This window comes from Triplophysa rosa, linkage group LG16, assembly GCF_024868665.1.
Source record: "Triplophysa rosa linkage group LG16, Trosa_1v2, whole genome shotgun sequence".
NCBI classification, from domain to species: Eukaryota; Metazoa; Chordata; class Actinopteri; order Cypriniformes; family Nemacheilidae; genus Triplophysa; species Triplophysa rosa.
Window position 1 is genome coordinate 3,856,515 of NC_079905.1, and position 20,763 is coordinate 3,877,277.

The window sequence follows — 20,763 nt, forward strand, 5'->3', positions numbered from 1 at the left end:
CATACAATTTTTTAAAAACATACAGTATGCTTACATCAAGTACATATCTGATAGCGTGAAGTTATTTTTGCATGTAAAATTTGTCTAGATTTTGATAAATGCAGTATGGAGAATCAGACATCACTCACCGTTTCACCCTTGGATCCGTGTGATCCCTGAGGTCCTGGCATCCCTCTGTCACCCTTCTCTCCTTGTTCACCGGGAGGCCCGATCAGACCAAGCATACCTGGATGTCCTTTTTCACCTTTAGCACCGGGGTCACCACGGAGACCAGGTAAACCTGGAGGACCCTGTGGAAAAATAAGCAACTTGAGTAAGCACATTTTTTGAGTTTTGTTTGTGATAAAATACAATTTACTTCTTAGTGTAAGGACTTTAAACATCAGTAATTATGGAATATAATAACTGAATACTCAGAAGGTCTTACCAGTGGTCCAGGAGGTCCCATCGGGCCAGCAGCACCTGGAGAACCTTGTTCACCCTGTAATACAAAAAAGCAATTTCAATAACCAATAGTTCCAGTGTCTATATGTGGTAACAATGTCTTAAGTGCCACGAGCTTTTGTCAAATAAATGAAGAAAATATTATGATCTCAAATGGAAAATGATCGTCTTACGACTGATCCGGGTAACCCTCTGAGACCGTCAGTTCCTGGTTTTCCTGGTTGACCTTGTAGCCCCACAGGGCCAGTTTTTCCTGGAGGGCCAACTGCACCTGAATCTCCCTATTAACATGAAAAAAGGATGTATTATAAAAGCAAAATAAATATGAAGAAGCTGTCGATTTCTTTCAGTCATACTCTCTCTCAATGATAGTCTTACCTTGCTTCCCTTCTCTCCCTGACGGCCTTCTGGTCCTCTTGTTCCTAGGGGACCCTAAATGCATCATATCATAATATCATTTACAATTCAGAAATGTGCTTTTTTCAGTAGGATCTTGTATAATATAAAATATGTAAATGTGATGTTACAAACTATTCTTTCAGATATTTTACATCCACACACAGATGCACAATCACATGTGGCATTTAAAAGAGACTGTTGTCATGGTGATCTTACTCTCTTTCCTGGAGGTCCAGGTGGTCCGTTCTCACCAGTTGGTCCAGGAGACCCCTAAATCCATATAAAGCCCATTGTGAATAAAATATGTTGACCCTAACACCTATACAATGACGTTTGAAGCAGGAGGTAGATCACTCACAGCTTCTCCTTGTTCACCGTCCTCTCCACGATCTCCCTTTGCTCCATCTTGGCCCTGAGAGAGAGTTCATAAATCTTTCACTTCCTGATTTGTTTTAAGTCAATATAATTTACAACCTATTTCACATTTGTAACATGGCTTATTTCTAAGTGAAAGATGATTTTTACTCACTCTTGGTCCGACTTCACCAGGTGGGCCAGGATCACCGGGGAAACCAACAGGACCCTTAAAAAGACAAATATCAGGTGCTGAAGAGTAACAGAGAGACACATTCTTGTTTCTGAGCTGTATTTTGATTCATACATACAGGGTTTCCTTTAGGTCCATCATCTCCAGTAGGTCCCTTTCCACCAGCAGGACCAGGTGTGCCGGGCTGACCGGCCTCTCCCTTCTCACCACGCTCTCCTCTCGGACCCTGTCAAGTGAATTTGATGTAAAATACAAAATGTTAAATGCATACAGTATGTGTACATTTGCGTTTATCATACATATTGCATTATGTCATCCATTTGGCAAAAAACATAGGTTGGCATGTCGGTCAGCTAGTAGTTAAAGCAATTCTCACCAGTTTTCCTGGCTCTCCACCAACACCAGGTGGCCCAGATTCACCAGGCTCACCCTGTTGTTACAAATAAAAAGAGAATGAGCCAACAATAAAAATTGCATCTTGTCAATTGTGTTGCTGACATCTTTGAAGCAAGTTCAGATCTTCAAAACTTACCTTCTGTCCTATGGGACCTGGATTACCCAAACCTCCAGGAGGACCTTGAGGACCCTGGTAACACATGAAATAAAAAATGTTAAGAAAACAATGCACGTAATGTAAAGGTAACTTTGGGATGATCAAAGATTGTTTGATTGACAGCTGTCAATAATAATGTAAAATGTAGTAAAAGTTACTCACATCAGCTCCATTAGGACCAGCTGGACCACGGGGCCCTGGAGGACCTGGAGGGCCCTAAAAACATAACCAAGAAAACACACATTAGCAGGGAATTTTATATACACTTCATAGAGATGTCATAGACTCAAGGTAATTCAAAATCTTTCTACATACCTTTGGGTAACAAAATCATGAAAAGCATTTGACTCACCAATGGCCCAACATCTCCTGTCTCTCCCTTTTCACCTGCTGGTCCAGGCAACCCCTTAAAACATGAATCAAGTCAGAAACTAAAGTATGACGTATGTAGCGAGTCATTGATAAGACTGAAAAATATATATTTTTATTCAGTACCTGCAGTCCAATGGGACCGGGAGGTCCAGGAAATCCTCTGGTTCCTTCATCTCCTTTAGCACCAAATGGCCCTTGTTGACCTCTGGCACCTGTCTCACCATCAGCACCCTGAGTCGAGATAGAGTTTTTAAAATTGTGCTGATCATGACAGTTTAAATCCAAGCCAAGACATGTTTGACCATATTAACAATTGTCTAAAAATACTATGCACGATTTCTTCCACACTTACATGTGCACCAGGCTGTCCAACAGGACCCATTGGCCCAGGTGGACCAGGAGGACCCTGTAAATACACAAACGATTGATTATAGATTGATATTGTGTTCATAAACTGGAACAAGCCTTGTGACTCTCAAATGCCAAGCATATAATTCACTTACATGTTCTCCCTTGGATCCTTTACCTCCCTTTTGTCCTGGTTCCCCAACTTCACCCTATAAACCAGATAATACAGATTTTATATCTAAAGTAACATGCATATGATTGGAATGATCTTACTTTACGATACACAGAGATAACTGACCTTGTCTCCATCCTCTCCAGCGACACCTGGAGTTCCAGCAGGGCCTGGAAGACCAACCGGACCTTGGATGCCATCACGGCCAGCTGGACCAATTGGACCTTTCTCACCCTGAAAAATTAGATCCTCTTCTGTGACAGATGTATGATATACATCTCTCTAATAGACACAAAATCGAGGACTTGATACGAACCGGCACTCCCTTCTCTCCTGAAGATCCAGGGGGACCTTGAGGTCCAGGGCGCCCGGGTGGGCCGACAGGGCCGGCAGTACCAGCAGGTCCTCTTTCACCAGGAGATCCCTGCATAGAAATTACATTTGGGTTACAGACTAATAGATTTACATATGATAATTCCTCACAAATGCTACAGGTGAACCCTAAATACGCTGTGACGGACATACAGCGGTTCCAGGTGGTCCTGCAGGGCCTTCATTTCCTTTCAGTCCCCCGCCACCCTATAAAAAACACATGTTGAGTTGAGTTTTGAGCAAAATAACCAATTTATTAATGTGCATTAATGGATTTTATATTACAAAAATGCAGTTTGAGATGAGTTTTCTTACCGGTGTTCCTGGTAATCCTCTCTCTCCTGGGAATCCTCTTAGTCCAGGGGGTCCGTCTTTACCGGGCCCACCAGGGGGACCGGGATCACCTTTGGTTCCCTCTTTACCAGATGGTCCAGAAAGACCCTGCTCACCGGGTGGCCCTGGGGGTCCTGAGTGGCCACGCTCACCCATGGGACCAGTCTCACCAGAAGGACCCTAAATAAGATATTAAAATTTATAATATTAGATCATGAACTGATAAAACAGATTGATCGGTCTGTAAGAAAAATGGTTGGAAAAAATGATTGTTTTAATGGAGGTACTGTAGTTCAAAACTCACATGTGGTCCAACAACTCCTGGTGGTCCGGGAGGTCCAACCTTGCCTTGGAAACCCTAAGAACGTAATGAAAACAAACCAAGATATAAACGGATCTTGTACAATTGACTTAGAAGATTGTATCTCACGTGCACAGAAACAGATACGCACAACTTCGCCTCTTTGTCCGGGGTGTCCAGGCAGTCCATCTTTCCCGGGAGGTCCCTTCACAAATTAAGCAACATATCAATAAACAACACATAACAATGAAAATTTTCTGCATTGGATAAAGCTTAAAAACTATCTCTTACAGGAGGTCCCTTTGGCCCGGGGAATCCATTTGTCCCTTGAGGTCCAGTAAGTCCCTGAAATAATGTAAATTAAAATAAAGCTTGAACCAAAATATAAGGTTGTATAATTTGATAAAATGAAGTTTGTTTTTTAAGAAACATACTCTCTCTCCTGGTGGTCCAGGAGGCCCATCACTGCCTGAGCCACCCTATAACATCAAAATGAGTGAAGTGATTATAATTCATAATTGTTCACAAAAATAATAATGATGGTAAGATATTTTAAAATTAAGTTTCTGACGTTACGCATACCTTAGCACCTGGTTTTCCTGTTGAGCCTCGAGGGCCCCTCTGCCCTCTTGGACCCTAAAGAGATTTTATGTTATTTGTTAAGTAAAAGATATAAAAGGTGAACTGATTGTAAGAAGCTTGAATAAAATCTAACGGAGACGTTATTCAGGTTACATCAAAAAAGTCCAATCTTTTTAAAAATTGATTTAAAAGTCAAATCTTTCCATCAAGCACCCAGAGGAAAATGTTGTAGCCCAAAGGATTTTCTTTCGTAGCTCAGATAATTTTAAGGAGATCTTAGTTGCGTTTAATTTCAGTATCAACTTAGTTTCAGGGGTTTATCCTAAAATTGCTTAGGAGAAATAAAAACAGAAACAAAAAATGAGACTTTAAACAAGATGAAATACATTAAAAGTATGGAGCTTTTGTATATGTAAAACTGGTATCTGACTCTGGTAAATTTGATGATAAATGTCTGCGTTCATATAAAAATCTTCAATAATATTAGGTCAAGAAATTATGATGGAAACATTTGAGAGACTTCTGTGTCTCTCTCAGAAGATCTAAGGGTTTCAATTTGCTTGTGCTTTTTTACCATTTGTGACAATACAGCAGGACTCAATTAAATAAGACATGAGGTGATCATTTGAAACCTTTAAAAACTTACCGTTGGCCCTCGCTGACCTCTTGGACCAGTTTTTCCAATCAAACCCTAAAAAGAAAAAAGAAACCAACAAAAGTTTGACAAAATATGAGCTGACAAAAAGCATTTCATTTGATGTGCAGGTGCATGTGGGCAAGGTCCTTATGCTTGATGCTACAGACCACTCTCAGCCCATGACAACTTGAAGGGGAAAATATACTACTTGCCTTTTTCTAATATAAATAAAGGCCTTATTTAATAGATGTATCACTGTTAAACAGACTATTTAGTCATACCGTTACCTTACAGGTAAATTTCTATTTGTTATGTAAGATTGATGTAAACAGTTAAAAATCTCACCCTTGCTCCCTTCTCGCCATTTGTACCTGGGAATCCTGGGAAACCAAGGGAGCCCTAAAAACATCAGTATTGCATTGATGAAAAACGCTTAAAAAATCCGGCGAAAGACTTGCCTGCATATCACATGGAGTTTACTTCTAAAAGAGTTTATTTTTGACCTTGATTCCTTGTCTGCCAGGATATCCGGGAAGTCCAGGCACACCGAGTTTACCCTAAAATGACACAAGATAATATTTCTTCATATGCACGGAATGATTTCATGAAAATCATATTAAATTTTAAGAATTTTATATTCATTTGATGGTATTGTACTGGGCATCTCTGTCAGTAACATAAGAAAACATGAATCCAGACTATATTTTAAAACTTAATTAGCATCCATCTTTCATATATTGAAATGCACCTTCTCTCCCAAGAGGCCGAGAGGACCGATCTCACCAGGGGGGCCGACACGACCCTTCGGACCCTCAGGGCCGTCCTCTCCTCTAGGGCCGGATACTCCAAGCTCACCCTATTCAAATAAAAATGTAATCTTACTGTAACGTAATGAAAACATTTATACATATATTCTTGTGCAGTGTTTGAGTTAAAGGCAAGAATCCCAAAGCTCATGGGAGTCCATACAGTGATGATAAAACACATGCTAATGTAATATTTTATATAAGACGTACCCTCTCTCCTTTGACACCAAAGTCTCCTTTGATTCCAGGGAAACCATCCTCTCCCTAAAAAATAATGTCAGTTATCATAACAAAACGAGCCTTTTGATCTGAAAATATGATGAATCAGTATGAGTTATACTACTTGTTAACACAACAAAAACCACTCACCTTCTCTCCCTTATGGCCCTTAAGTCCACGGATACCTTGAGATCCCTGCAAATGTCACAAAATGTTCTGCGTGTTATCCGACAGTCTAATGGTCGTAAAGTTAATATCAATCCAGTTTTTGCATTGAATCCAATTATTATTTCACCTTTATTCCCCGAGGGCCAGGATAGCCAATAGATCCTTGAGGACCATTTGGACCCTAAAAGATAAATAAACAAGGCCAACATATTAAAACAGGGTAAATAAAATAAAGGATTTTATCTATTGGCTGTTGCATTGGCAATGAAATGCAAACCCATATTGAAAATTATGTTTTTTTTTATAATTTTTAACCCTGAAAATTATCAACAGCCTATCTGTCAGGGTTATAACATAACCTTCAAACATCAACCTTTAAACTATTTTAACTATAAAATATATATGCTATTATTAACAAAGCAGTGTTTCAACTATGCCATTGAATTACCAGATTTCCTTTGGTTCCAGAATGCCCTTCTTTTCCTGGATGACCCTAAAAGACAAAATAATATTCTGTATCCACAGGAAGCATCACGTACATCACTGTTTTTACTATTGTATAGTTTTGGGTGGGAACAGGTTTAAAAACGGTCTTGCACTCACTGGAGGGCCATCAGCTCCGGGCATGCCCGGGAGACCTGGCTTTCCTGTGGGTCCCTATTAGAAAGCAGGAAATACATCATTGTCACTTCAATGAGGCAACGACAATGGGATCAATTTAGAAATGAGACAATTTAGAATAGGATCAATAGTGCTTTTTAAAAGTTTTTAAATTCTTTTGAAATGTCAGTATAAAGCTGAAAATGCACATTTTTAATTTTTGCTTTGTATTCTGCAATTCTGCAAACAAAATACTCACTTTCTCTCCTGCTGGCCCAAGAGCACCCTGAGGCCCTGACATTCCCTGTTGCATAAAAATACATTAACATCAAATAATTAAACCTTTAAAAGTCCCCAAGAACATTAGCAATTTGTTTAGTTCACCTGTGTTCCTGGTCCCCCCTGCTGTCCTGGAGGACCTGGCTCGCCTTGTGGTCCCTAAAAACGAGAAGACAAAGAACATAGAGGGACAAATGAGCAGATGTTTTTTTATTCCGTTTTCATTTCTTATCCACATATAAAAATTGTTGCATGATTAACTGACCAAGCTTCCTTTTGGACCATGTGGACCATCATTTCCACGAACACCCTGAGAAGCAGATAACATAGATGACGGAAAGAAACGTGTGGATATTCATGCAGAAATATATCCAATATATAGTTCCTATAGATACTATATACAAATTACAAGTTGAGAACTCAGTAAATACTCACAGGAGGTCCAAGAAGTCCAGCAGGCCCTTTAGGCCCCAGCAAACCACGAGGGCCCTGTTGAATGAGAGTGAGAGAAACGGCCCATCAAAGACAAACATACAACGATATCACAACAAACCAAGTCTTACAGATTCAAAACAAAGAGATAAGCAGGCTGTCAGAATCATGTTTACTGAGGCACTCACCGATTCACCTGGAAGACCTCTGGGTCCGACATCTCCGTCGTCTCCCTGAAAATTGTCAAGGAAAAGGGAATGTCAGTGATGCCAAAAAATTCAATCACCGGAATCTACATTAATGTTCACTACAGCCACATTACTGTGACAGCACAAAATAAAAACAAAAAGCACCCTCTCTCCGTCCTCTCCAGGGGGTCCGGGGAGTCCCATTCCTCCAGTGTTACCCTACAGAAAACAGTAAACAAAATGATTATACATTCGACAGCTCTGTTCTACTTTCTAGATAGACAGGTGTCATAAAGCAGCGTCGTATGCATTCTGGGATGCTCTTTTCAGCAAAGATGTATACAACGATGCCTTAGATTTCACCCCATAGAAAATATGCATTGAAATGCTGTCTAGGTGGGCATCTCAAAGGGTTTTGGCACAGAGCTAATGTTGACCTGTAACAACAATGAAGCACTTACACGATAGCCCTTGTCACCAGGCAAACCGGGAAGGCCGTCAAAGCCACGGTCACCCTAATGTAAAAGACAGACATACAAGAACTTGTAAATGATTGATGCATATTTAAAACACTCCAGATCGACTGATGCCAAAAAAGCAGTGAATGCAGATGCTTAAAACACGTACCTTGACTCCAGACTCTCCTGGCATCCCTCTGGCTCCATCAGCACCAGCACGACCCTGTTTGAAAATTTCCACACACATGAAAAAATTATGTTGTATACTAGAGCATTTAGCATAGTAATCTGTGGTAAACTGTAATATACTGTAGTTATATTTATAAAATATATTATACAATTTTATTTTATAGTAAAACTATTAACTATAGTAAGTTAATAGTTATATGTACTGTAGTTTTTTTGTATGTTTACTATAGTAAGGTTTTAAAACACTATTGTATCTAGAAATTGTTTTACAGTTTACCATAGTAAATACTATCGAACGTAAACTACCATATTTTTTTACATGGACAGGAAAGTAAACTGGATTTTAGCTTTAGCCAGCATCATTAATAACAGTCATAGACAACATCACCCAGGACTCACCCTTCGACCAGATTTGCCAGGAGGACCAGACAATCCATGAGGACCTCTGGGACCCTGGAAGACAGAACAACGCATGGTAAGTCTATTTATTGAATAACATGACATCATGTACTTTCTGATTGTCAGAGCATCTCACGATTCTTGTTGTTAAAGGTAAAAACAAAACTAAGTTCAACACAAGGTCTTACCTGTGGACCAGGATCACCGCTGTCTCCCTTTAAGCCGGGACTTCCAGACATTCCCTATTCAGATTTGAAACAGAAATGGCAATAATTACAACAAATAAACATTAGCTTGAGAGTAAAAATGTGTTTTTATCTGATTTTCTCACCTCTGGTCCAGTACGGCCAGTGAAGCCCATTGGCCCAGATGGACCTTTCAGAGACAACTAGTTGGAAGAAAAAGCCATTAATTATGAATCAACATCTTCGAGTAAGTCAACCCTAATGTAAGATATCAAAAAATAATAATGAAATGATTGCTATAACACAGCTGCTACTTACCCGGGCCTGAGACAGAATGGCTTGTACTTGGGCTTCTTGTGCTGAGACGCTGGGACCTTTGTCGCCACCACTCTGTCCAAAGCGGAACTACAGGAACAGAAAACAGGTTGATTTTTGCTTTCAATGTGATTTTCCAAAGAATGGTAAAGTTCTGAAACTTGAAGATGGTTGCCCTCTTGTGGGTCAATCTACAGACATTGCAGTTTTTTAAGATCACCAAAAAACAAAAAGTGCACTTGTAAACTTGACTGGATAAAGAAGATGGGGGGATACTAACGGGAAGCATGAGAGAAGTTCCTGGGGGTCCGGGGACGCCGTCGGCTCCAGGTAGACCAGCCTTACCGTTAAAACCCTGTAGAAAAAACAGTGTGACTGAGAAGGCTTCATTGTAAAAGGATTTTATCTTAATATGAAGTTGACTTACTAAAGGACTGTTTAAAGCCTAAGTCACATATGCCTTTTACAGCAATCTAAAATATAAACACAGAAATCCGTCTAAAACGTTCTGGAGACATACTCACCCTCTCACCAGGATCACCAACAGAACCAGGAGGGCCGCTGGGTCCTGAATGGCCAGGGAGACCCTAATGCGGAAAGAAATAACAGTATTTAATACATCGTATATTTGAAATTTATATACAAAGCACAAGTATGAGGAATCAATAGAAATGTGATGCACATACTGCTGGTCCTTCTGGTCCAGGTGGTCCTTCAATCAGCATGCCCTGTGACGACAATAACAATATACAGAATTGAAACAGAGAAATAATGTATTCAGGCTCATTCAACACACAACTTATTATTCTTTTCTGTATTTTTGGTAAAGTACCAAACTGTTCAAGTAGTAGACAATAACGGAATTCTAGCACCCTCTGGTGGTCTGGAAGAAGTACCAATGCAGTGGTTTCTTTTGCTACAGTTCTGTATATCCAAATGCTAACCATTTTCATAATTTGGAGGGGAAAAAATGATGCTTACAGGTTCAAGGAGAGCAGGATCTCCCTTATCTCCCTTCAGGGCTCGAACAGAAGCCTGAGGAAAACAGATATGTAACCCAAACAGAGCCCAGTCAAAACCTGAAGAAACTGTTCAAAAGAGCTTTAAAACAATATTTGAAGAGAAATCTTTAGATGTCAAGGTTTGATTGAAACTGGCCACTGGGATGATTCTTTACACCGAATGGACAAGAATCTTCCTTCTGCAATGGCACATTTTAACCACAGAAATCGTTCAGCCTTTGTTATTGTTTGTTAGCAAGTAGGCCTATTCACTTCTTTAACAGACATTTCTGTGGTTTTTGCAATGTTTTATTGCAAAGATACTTACTGTAGATTTTTACGTTCTCAAAGGGTTCCTAATAATCTGCATTTGACCACATGCATTTAATTTATAATTGTGTATTTAACCACCTGCATTTCTTATTTTAAACAGAGTCAGTTCTGTTTAAAGTTACATGACTCCAATGAATGTTCAAGACTGTGGATTAGACTTTAGGTTAAAAATAAGAAATGTCAATTTGGCAAACCAGTGAAGCAACACCTTCTTTCTTCCATCACTGTGACGATACTGAGTCTTATTATATATCAAATAAATTTGCACAACCACCTTAAAGATCTAGGGAATATGGCCAAGCATTTTACACCCACCTGCATTGTAATCCTTTTTGTGGTCATGAACATGACACTTCCCATAATGCACTGGGACTCCTCATAAAGTACTGTTATCATTATCTGACTTCACTCTATACAAATTCAACTTATTTGTTCTTATAAGAGCATCATCTTAAATGTTTAACATGCTTGAACTGAAAGACAGAAGTGACTACCATATTGTTTTATAGGCTATGCAGATCACTCACAGTACATAAATACATACAGATGAGCTGAAATCAAGTGCAGTGTCTCTTCCAGGGAGATGATGTTCTTTTATGCTGACTCAACCAATACTGATAAAGCATTATCTGAAGACTTGCAGAAGAATCTTGAGTTGAGCTTCAATGAGGATAGTTTAAAAAACATCATTAGTTTACGCGCATCTCGTTTAAAACCGGTATATGTCTCTTTCTTCTGTGAAACACAAAAGAAGATATTTTGAAAAATGTGGTTTTGTGTCCATACAATTGACGTCAATAGGAGCCAACGTTTGGTTGCCAATGTTCTTCCAAATATAATCGTTTGTGTTCTGCAGAAAAAGGAATGAGCTATTCTAAACACGTACCTTCCCAATACTTCTGCAAGTGTTCCATATAAAGCTGTAGCCAATTCAATTTCAGCTTTTTTCAAAGCCTGAAAGGGAATTTGCCGGAAAGCGTAGGGTTACTTACACCACCCTCATCTGTCACAGCAGACAGGGCGGGTCCAAAGGTGTCTTCCGCCTTGGTTTCAGAGATGGGCTCGTTGTAGTCCTTGTAGGAATAGTCATACTCCTTCATTCCGAAGTCGCTTGTTATGTACTCGTCAGTGAAGGGCTCGTCGGGCGTTTGAGACACCCCTTCACCACCTGTCTTGGTCATGTCTAGGTCCTCAGCTGGTAAAGGCTCGTCAACCTGGGGCGTACCATTAGAAGCAGAGGTGGGGGTAGAGGTGGAGCGGATGGTGATTGAAGATGTGAGAAAAAGATGGAATTGTTGATGTGGATAGAAAAAAGTGGAGATAGAAATATGGAAAGGGCAGAGAGACAGAGAAATAAATCTTACCTGGTTTCAATACAGATAATGAGAAAGATATACATCCACACATAATATAGAAGCACACACGCACAGAGACGCACAGTCTGTCTTCTACTGTTTCTAATGAATTCATTTGAAATCTTGTTGTAAATCTAAAAATGTTTTCAATGAGAGGACAGAATCACTCAACACCACTTCTTACTACTGTACTCGTTTCTTACCATTGTATTGTTGACTTAACCTCTTACTTCACACTTAAAGTCCATTGAGATTGTCCATTTCCAAACTACTACTAAAACAAGTTATTTGTACTTAAGTACTAACCTGACCAAGTCTTCAAGTCTATATATGAAACCATCCAAACTTATTTGATCATTTACAGTAAAATGATTGTGTAGTATATGAGGTTTGCTGGCCTGTTGGTCGGCATTACCTGATTCCTCAAAATATCTCACTTTCAAAAGCAGCGGTCTGGAAATGAACGCACGGTATTCATTCCATATTCGTACCATTCAGTTTGATTCTTGTTTCCTAAGATTTCTGTTCTTATGTCAAGACGTTTTGATATAGGAACTAGGAGAAACCTTGAGGCAAGTTAAATAAGAATCACAAAAGAATGTGATCAAATAAATGCTTTGCATTCATGTTGTTTCACGCCACAGGTGGCTTCAGAGCTATTTTACGAAGTTGTTAAAGATTATTTCACCCAAACATAAAAATTCTGTCCTATTTATTCACCCTAATGTCTTTCAAACCCGTGGAACACAAAATAATACATTTTGAGAAATCTCTGGTTTTGTGTCCATGCAATGGAAGTCAATGGGGTCCAATGGTTACCGACATTCTTCAAAATATCTTCTTTGGTGTTCTGCAGAAGAAAGTCATACAGGTTTGTAATGACATGAGGGTGAATAAATGATTAAAGAATGTTCATTTTTGGGTAAACTATCCCTTTAAGGTAAGTATACCTAGGCTGGTCTCACCTCCAGTGTAACGATTTATGGTAATTTAAGAATCAGACTTTTCTTCTGGAATAATTCAGATCTTCGTCTAATGGGTGTGGTTTACCTTGTTACTGGTTTCTTCATATCCAGTGAGCTCACTCTCTGGCTCTGGGCCCGCCTCTTCTTCTATCGGGTAATAATAATCAGTCTCTGAGGGGGTGGGGTCAGCCTCTGAGTAAGCAGGATCTACATCCTGATTGGAGGAGGCCAAGAGGTGGGTGGGGTTGAGGAGGTAAGCAGATTTGAAGGGGAGAGATTGATTAGTATGGAACAAGCACAGGTCTTATGAATAAAGCAGAGAGAGGAGATCAATGTGATTTTCCAAGCAAAATCCCATTGCTCTCGAATCACAGTAAAATCAGGAAACCTTCGCAGCTGGAATCGGAAATCTTGGCATCAACTTTTACATAAAGAAATCTTAATCGCCAAGATTAACTGTCCCAGTAAGATTTTACTTTGAAACCGATTTGGTTTAAAGAGCCACATGGCAAGTCGCCCAGTTGGTCCATTTTGAGGCCAAACTTGACTTTGCAGTTGTTGATATTGGTGCCAATGGAATGACTATTGAAACACAACAGCCACAAATAGCAAACAACTTTTTTGCCCATAATTTTGGACAAATACATGAGAGGTCATGATGACAGAGTCTGCATCTCTGTTGAATTGAAATATTATTAAGAGGACAGCAACTTACAAACAACATATACAAGAAACTGAAAACAGAAAGTTTGAAGAAAGTCGTTGTGTCATGTGTAACATCGAACTTGAGACTTACATCAGCGGGACCCTTGAGTTTCTTAACTGACCACATGCGGGACATCTACTTTTTATAAACTACCCAGGTTAGAGAACCATAAAAAGAAATAAAACAGAAGACAGAGAAGACTGTACAAATAGCCATGCAGTGATGACACAGTCTGTACCGCTTATCATATTCTTCTCATGATCGCTGGAGATCATTTGATATATGATAGGGTGGAGGAGATCCAGAAGGTCTGTATGTCCCCAACCTCACAGCTGGTTCATGCTATGATGATACCTTTGAGTATCATCATAAGATGAGAACCATCTAGGACCACATTCACAAAATTTCTCAAGGATGACAAATTCCAGATCAACCTCTACCGCTTCATGAATGCAGTCCTGAACTACCAGGACGGTGAGGTTGGCGATACAGCTCTGGCCAGCCAACACGGGCTCTTGATTTTGTACCTGTTGATAGCCATTGGTTGTTTTCTTCTTGGGCGAAGAGATGGTCGCGCCACTCACAACAGCCTTGTCGAAGGGCGGAAAGTTTTTGGAATGCGATTTGACGTTATTGACATCCAGGGTCCTGGGCTTTGAAGGGATGGGCAAAGGTGCAGGTTTGAAAACAGGCTTCTGAGTGACAGAAGCTACTTTGACCTTCTCTACGACAGTTTTGGTCACTTTCGTCTTTGCGGGGGCTTGGTTAGCAGCCTTCGCTATAGTTTTCACAGTCGCAGCTTTGGCCTCGCTGGTCCCAGTTTTGGTCACTGTGGTCTTTTTGGTTGTTTCTGACTTCTTTGATATTGTTACTTTGCTTACTGCTGCCTTTTCAGTCTTTACTACTTTCACGCCGTTACCGTTGGCGTTTTTGTTTGCAACTGTTTTGCCATTACCATTAGCTGTCTTCCCATTGCCATTATTATTAGCTTTAGCCTTAGCTTCTCCATTGATTTTGCCATTACCATTAGCTTTAGCACCACCGTTCACTTTTCCATCGTCGTTGGCTTTCTTTTGGTTGCCATTCTTTGGAGCTGGTGTTGCTTTCGGTTTGGGTGCCGATTTGGTAGGTTTGATTTTGGAAAGTAAGATTTGCGCTGGAGTGGGTTTGGCCTTGCCGAGTTTGGCAGATGGGGTGGGCTTTGTCAGAGCAGGCTTGGCTTTAGCTGGTTTAGCTGAAGCAGGTTTCTCTTTTGTGGATTTGGGACCAGCAGTGAGTTTGGTTGAGGATTTGCTAGCCTTTCTGTCCTATTTGTTGAACATAGATTTTATATACATATGTTGTGGAAAGGAGAGTGAATAGGAAAGGACAGGTAGTGGGTAGATGGGAAAGACAGCAGTGGGGATGGACAGAAAAACAAGAGAGAGACAAAGAGGTTGGTGTTTGACAGTCAATTAATCAATTAAGATCACTGGCGAATGAATGACTGAATGAGATTTTACTGGCATTACTGGATACAGTAAAACGTTAATTCAGATTGAATCGATCATAACTATACAATGAGATTCAGTTCAATAACTTCTATTGCTTAAAATGAGACTGTTTTTTCCAGTAATGCCATTCTCCACATTAAAAAGCAGCATGTTGTGCACATGGGGACATGATGCTCTGGGACACTGGGGGAAATATGCTTCAATAAAGCATCTGCAAGTAAAACTGATGCATGGCTGCTGCACTGTGCTGTCCAACGGCACAGAGAGAGAGAGAAGTAGGTACAGAAAAAAATCAAATAGAAGCAGTGAGAAAAGCATGTTAATCATAAGGTAGTGATGTCAGACCATTGTAAATGCCTTCACAATGTAGAAAAAACATAAACAATATTAGAATAAACACACATATAAAATATCAACAATTACCAATATTCATTCTAATATTATTGTTTACATATAATCATTGTGAAGGGTTTGTGTGCATGGTCTTAACTACCGGGCAAGCAGACAAAAAACAGAGAATAAAACAGATTATGAAAATGATTGACGATTAATGATATTTACATTAAAACACAAACTAGTCTTTTAAACATTGCAGTAAGCAAACAAACTGAAGCCATCTACAGGGTAGGAAAGAGAACACTAAAAATCATTCACAATACAATGTTGCCAAAGTAAAAGTAAACCTAATTTAGAACAAAGAAGTGAAGAGATGAATATAAACGAACACATGGACACAGACGGCTTGCGGTACATAATAACAGATCAGAGAGACACAAGACACAAGAGAAATTGTGTTACTTACACAACACGTGAAACGTAGAAACATGCAATAAATGTAAGAATAATACAAAGCTCTTAAGTAATTGCCATGCAATTGTTTCCCGACAAACTACCTGAGCTATATAGAATGACCTAAATAATGACCACATTTACATGAATAACTAAAATGCACAAATTAACAGCAAGAGCATCTACCGTATTTCCACAAGAAGTTCATAAATTGAATGTATTTTTTAAAATAATGCTTGAAATAGCTTATAGAACTTGATCTGAAGATGAAGCACATGTAAATGTGGCCATTGAAAAATAAACAGAATTTTCAATAACAACTTAAAGTGTATTCCAAAAACAATTGTATTCATATTAAAGTACTAAAACTAGCTGGTAAGTATTAAAATGTCATTCTCCAGAGCTGTTGGATTAACACAGTGGGGCCATGATATCTGTGTGTGTGTGTGTGTGTGCGTTCATGTTTGTATATCCCGGTGGGGACCTAAACCTGAATACACACCAACACATGGGGACTCGTGTCACCGTGGGGACCAAAATTGAGGTCCCCAGGGGCAAAAAAGCTAATCAATTGTACAGAACAATATTTTTTACAAATCTAAAAATGCAAAAAGTGTTCTATGATCTTTAGGTTTAGGGGTTGGGTTAGGGATAGGGGATAGAATATACAGTTTGTACAGTACAAAAACATTACGCCTATGGACTGTCCCCACGGGGATAGTCAACCAAAGCCTGTGTATGTGCGTGTGTGTGTGCGTGTGAGATGTGCCTCCAGTGCCCCTTCAAAGTCCACATACACACAGCATGTATTAATCAACACAAACATTCTGACACTGTGCAAGTACAGATATATGACAACAGACAACATACAGATGACAACAACGTCAATATAGTGTTATAGGTGATGTGACGAAGTGACATACGGAACGGGAGCGTACGGGAAGAGGTGGGACATTAAACATGAAACGAGAGGATGAATTTATTCAATTCCAGAGACAGGTATGTTTACATTTCTGCATCTAATTATCACATCACACAATCATGACATCACATTTAACGCCCATTATTTCAGCACCTGCAAGGCATCACTTCATCGCTATTTCTCAGGCATTCGAGTTTTTTGCAAATGAATTCAGCCTAAATCACTTCTTTCTTTCTTGTTTCTTTGTAAACCTTTCACTGTCTCTTCATCCTCTCTTTTCTGTTTTACTACTTAAATTCTCCCTCTTTACCTGGTTAGCGAGGGTCTCGGGCGGGATGGAGGGAGGGCCTTGTGTATTTTCGTCATGATAATAGGGGTATTCATAATCATCCTGCTCTTCATCAAAGTATCGAGAGACATGATGGGAATGGAGAGAGAGAGGGTGAGAGAGAGAGAGAGAGAGAGAGAGAGAGAGAGAGGGAAATGCTGGAGAGAGAATGCAAGTGACAGTTAAGAGGATGTACAGCAGCAAATGACAAAAGTGAATAAAGAAGCCCTTAGAAAGGGAGCGTTAACTAGGGAATAATAGGAAGAGAGGAGAGAAGAATGAAGGATATACATAGAGTAAGATGTTAGAAACTAAGGTTTTAGCAAAGTCAAGATAAAAGCATGACATTTTGCATTTGCTCATTCGTTCATCAGACTCATGGGTTTGAGTAACATGCTGATGTTACTGCATTACTGCAAAACACATTGAGAACTTTAATGAACCAGACAACAAATGCTTTCAGAGACCACAAGAGTATTCAGCTCTTCATAAAGAAGTAAAATTAGAGAAATCAACTTTTGTTGCATTTTAGTCCACGTCTAATCATTTTAAGGCCATCAGATCGGAAGTTGACAAAATAAATCTTTAGCAAATATATGCATATACAACATTTCCAGTCTTTCTCTTATGGATCTCATGAAAGCTAGAATAAATGTACAAGCGCTGAGGGGGAAAGACAGCTGACTCAAACACAGCTTGTGTTAGGACAGAAACCTTTGATGGCACAGAAGAGCTGTGGATGCATGAAATGGTGCGATGATGAGGGGCTCTACATATGTCAAATGTATTACTAATGCATTTTGGGTAAAAACATGATATTGCAGAAACATCTATTCTATGTAAAAAGCGCAAGACCATTTCTTGACATATGTACCATTAATATTTTTTTTATTCTGATGTGCGATGCATTTGTGAGAAAAAGTAATTTGTCAAGTTTCTTCATGATGTTAGCAAGTCAAATCGTGTGAAATATGAAGTCATTTATGGTTATGTTGTAATTTTTGCATAAGCACAGATGTAATGTAACCTACCCATAATGCATCTGCTATATATAAAACTACACCTGTATCTAAAATCAGGACACTTAAATCACCTCATCTATTGAGAAATACGGTGGGAAGATGTGTTGTGGTACTCACGAGGGTGTTGGGGTCCTGGGACTGAACCTTGGGCAGCGGGGAGTCACAGTCAGGGCTGTAGTGCTCACAGAAGTCATAAGCAGCCTGAGGGTTGGATGCGATCAGCAGCTGCTGGATCTCACCCTACGAAAAAACAAAAAATCCCTTTTTAATATTAGATGATCATCTTAATACATCTTTCCATTAGGGTTTTCTATAAGTGAACAACTTGTGTAGTTCTTGCACAAGCTATACCAGACCTGGAAGACCTCCTCGTCCAGCAGACGGGCCCCAAAAACAGTGATGCCCTTAGTGTCCAAGACTGGGTTATTGCTACGAGGCAGAGCTTTGGTTATACGATTCTTGCAGTCCAGGATCAGGGTAATGTTCTTCTTCTGGACGGAAATAGCAATACGGTGCCACCTATAGGACAGAGAAAGTATTTTTGAGTGAGATGAACAATAAGAAACATTTTATATGCACTTACAGTGTTTAAAGCGATATTTACTGTTCAGCCAACATTGCACTGATGGAAACACGGCAGTATTATTAAAAACTATAAAGTACATTTGTGAAATCGATAGAGCATACAAAGGAATAATTTAAAATTTAAGATGGGTAGATGGCACTTGGGCTGGTTACTGACTTGCCGTCGGCCAGGTTGACCCCTCGGAACAGTGGGTAATCTTCTGGGGAGGGTTTGCGATTTTGGTCCTCATAAAGAAAGATGGGTGAACGACCCAGCTCCAGACCCAGCTGCTGTACGCCCTGCTCGTTGTAGATGGACAAGAGGAAGGCCTGAAGACCAGCTTTGGGCTTTACTAGGGTCATGATGGAGAAGTTCTCCGGGAAACGTCCTAAGAGGATAAAACAGACAGACAGAGTTGAAATGTGCATTCTGGCGCAAGCCCATAATTCATGACTAAACCTGTATAAATGGTGCCCGTTAAACTACTGCTTCCACGATCAAACCAAAGTTAACATTCAGTGATAATTCTGGAACCGTCTCATTTGCTGCTGAAAACCTCTTATCTTGCTTTGGGGAAGTAATTGCATGTTTGGGACCCAAATGATTTTCATGCAACCCAGCAATCTTTCGAAGCATAACTCCGTACAATGAAAAGGTATAGCTGAAAAGACAACATTTTAGCTTTATCTACTATCAACATGATTGGATATCGAAGGGTGGCACCTGAGAAGAGCTGTTTGGTGGGTGCAGTGATCTGAGCTTTCTTGGTGATGCGGTAGGCATGATCAGCTGTGCCGGCCCGACGGGAGGTACAGAAACCTGGAACCTTCTGCACACCTTCAGGAAGGGAAGGCAACTGCAGCACCCGCAAAACATCGACTGGATCTAAAGGAAAAAACAAGGTTTGATCATTAATATGACGAAATAAGCCCCTCAGTCATTTTATGTCAATGGGATGCGGCATCATATGCAAAAGGTTTTATTTACCAACAGCATTATAAAAATCCTGAGTTTGTTGCGAGCCATTATTAATTCATTTCACAAGCAAAAATGTGATAACAGAGTCATGTGATCTCAACATGTCAGCCTCAATGAGTCGAGATGCTTTATGTATCCGTTTTTTAATTTGTAAAACATAAAAGAATAGTAAAACTACTGTAACTGTGTGCTCCTTCAATCAATATAAAATTCACAAGTGTCAACCCTTAGGGACTTGTTCACATTAAAAATTATTCTCATTCATTGAAATTTCAGAAAGTTCTAAGTCTAAGCCCTAAACAATTATATTTAAACATGCACTTGTTCTGCAAACATGATTTTACATGACTGAAAATATTCAGAAGTGCTCATTATCCATAAATGGTAAATGCAGTTCTAAACAGATGTTGAATCCTTTAATATGCCCCACACAGTAGTCTTGGCAGCTCTAGTGATCTTTATGGGATTCATGTGAATTCGGACACCATCTGTCCACTGTAAGCACTCACATTATTAACTGTCTAAACCTAAACTCTGTAACCAGCATTTATGTATTTGCAATACCTATTTGTGGTTTAGTATATTTAGTTCAGATCCTAACTGTCGTATACTCTTTCTAAGGCCTGACAAATTTATGTTTTCTTTCTAAACTAGTAGGAACAATTTTCTTTGCCAGTAATTTTGATCTCTAAAACCACACTGACCAAAATATGGTCTGTGTAGTTACCACAATGCTGTGGTTAAGTCATTTTCAATTTCGCAACTAGTAGAATGTTCATATGCAGACCAAAAATAAGGAATACTACGTATGCTAACAAATAAGAATAGGTGTCCGCAGTTAACCATGTGAGAAATGAAATTACAGTATCTAAAGAAAGTCTGAGGATCAAGAGTTCAGAAAGAGAGAGAGACAGAGAGAGAGAGAGAGAAAGAGAGAAAGAGAGAGAGAAAGAGAGAGAGAGAGAGAGAGAGAGAGAGAGAGAGAGAGAGAGAGAGAGAGAGAGAGAG

The 20,763-nt window shown here is 39.6% G+C and overlaps 1 protein-coding gene across 3 annotated transcripts in view; it reads right to left on the reverse strand.

The window, feature by feature from the left end:
• Positions 1-20,763, reverse strand: part of col11a2 (collagen, type XI, alpha 2) — a 32,102-nt gene that overhangs the window by 5,160 nt on the left and 6,179 nt on the right. The window contains exons 3-58 of one of the 3 annotated variants that reach the window (XM_057355378.1): positions 19,501-19,662; positions 18,955-19,165; positions 18,569-18,731; positions 18,330-18,452; positions 14,186-14,965; positions 13,038-13,166; positions 11,625-11,846; positions 10,280-10,333; positions 9,985-10,026; positions 9,823-9,885; positions 9,579-9,653; positions 9,302-9,388; positions 9,130-9,186; positions 8,987-9,040; positions 8,799-8,852; positions 8,380-8,433; positions 8,214-8,267; positions 7,918-7,971; positions 7,753-7,797; positions 7,568-7,621; positions 7,398-7,442; positions 7,238-7,291; positions 7,113-7,157; positions 6,857-6,910; positions 6,702-6,746; positions 6,381-6,434; positions 6,236-6,280; positions 6,077-6,130; positions 5,809-5,916; positions 5,564-5,617; positions 5,406-5,459; positions 5,070-5,114; positions 4,424-4,477; positions 4,276-4,320; positions 4,133-4,186; positions 3,993-4,046; positions 3,845-3,898; positions 3,523-3,720; positions 3,361-3,414; positions 3,152-3,259; positions 2,962-3,069; positions 2,819-2,872; positions 2,668-2,721; positions 2,439-2,546; positions 2,296-2,349; positions 2,106-2,159; positions 1,923-1,976; positions 1,767-1,820; positions 1,509-1,616; positions 1,373-1,426; positions 1,202-1,255; positions 1,060-1,113; positions 823-876; positions 618-725; positions 428-481; positions 129-290 (exon numbers count right to left, since the gene is read on the reverse strand). In XM_057355378.1, the coding sequence (XP_057211361.1) occupies positions 129-290; positions 428-481; positions 618-725; positions 823-876; positions 1,060-1,113; positions 1,202-1,255; positions 1,373-1,426; positions 1,509-1,616; positions 1,767-1,820; positions 1,923-1,976; positions 2,106-2,159; positions 2,296-2,349; positions 2,439-2,546; positions 2,668-2,721; positions 2,819-2,872; positions 2,962-3,069; positions 3,152-3,259; positions 3,361-3,414; positions 3,523-3,720; positions 3,845-3,898; positions 3,993-4,046; positions 4,133-4,186; positions 4,276-4,320; positions 4,424-4,477; positions 5,070-5,114; positions 5,406-5,459; positions 5,564-5,617; positions 5,809-5,916; positions 6,077-6,130; positions 6,236-6,280; positions 6,381-6,434; positions 6,702-6,746; positions 6,857-6,910; positions 7,113-7,157; positions 7,238-7,291; positions 7,398-7,442; positions 7,568-7,621; positions 7,753-7,797; positions 7,918-7,971; positions 8,214-8,267; positions 8,380-8,433; positions 8,799-8,852; positions 8,987-9,040; positions 9,130-9,186; positions 9,302-9,388; positions 9,579-9,653; positions 9,823-9,885; positions 9,985-10,026; positions 10,280-10,333; positions 11,625-11,846; positions 13,038-13,166; positions 14,186-14,965; positions 18,330-18,452; positions 18,569-18,731; positions 18,955-19,165; positions 19,501-19,662 (5,003 nt within the window). The remainder of the gene's footprint in view (positions 1-128; positions 291-427; positions 482-617; positions 726-822; positions 877-1,059; positions 1,114-1,201; positions 1,256-1,372; positions 1,427-1,508; positions 1,617-1,766; positions 1,821-1,922; positions 1,977-2,105; positions 2,160-2,295; positions 2,350-2,438; positions 2,547-2,667; positions 2,722-2,818; positions 2,873-2,961; positions 3,070-3,151; positions 3,260-3,360; positions 3,415-3,522; positions 3,721-3,844; positions 3,899-3,992; positions 4,047-4,132; positions 4,187-4,275; positions 4,321-4,423; positions 4,478-5,069; positions 5,115-5,405; positions 5,460-5,563; positions 5,618-5,808; positions 5,917-6,076; positions 6,131-6,235; positions 6,281-6,380; positions 6,435-6,701; positions 6,747-6,856; positions 6,911-7,112; positions 7,158-7,237; positions 7,292-7,397; positions 7,443-7,567; positions 7,622-7,752; positions 7,798-7,917; positions 7,972-8,213; positions 8,268-8,379; positions 8,434-8,798; positions 8,853-8,986; positions 9,041-9,129; positions 9,187-9,301; positions 9,389-9,578; positions 9,654-9,822; positions 9,886-9,984; positions 10,027-10,279; positions 10,334-11,624; positions 11,847-13,037; positions 13,167-14,185; positions 14,966-18,329; positions 18,453-18,568; positions 18,732-18,954; positions 19,166-19,500; positions 19,663-20,763) is intronic. The other 2 variants (XM_057355380.1, XM_057355379.1) reach the window with 2 other exon arrangements.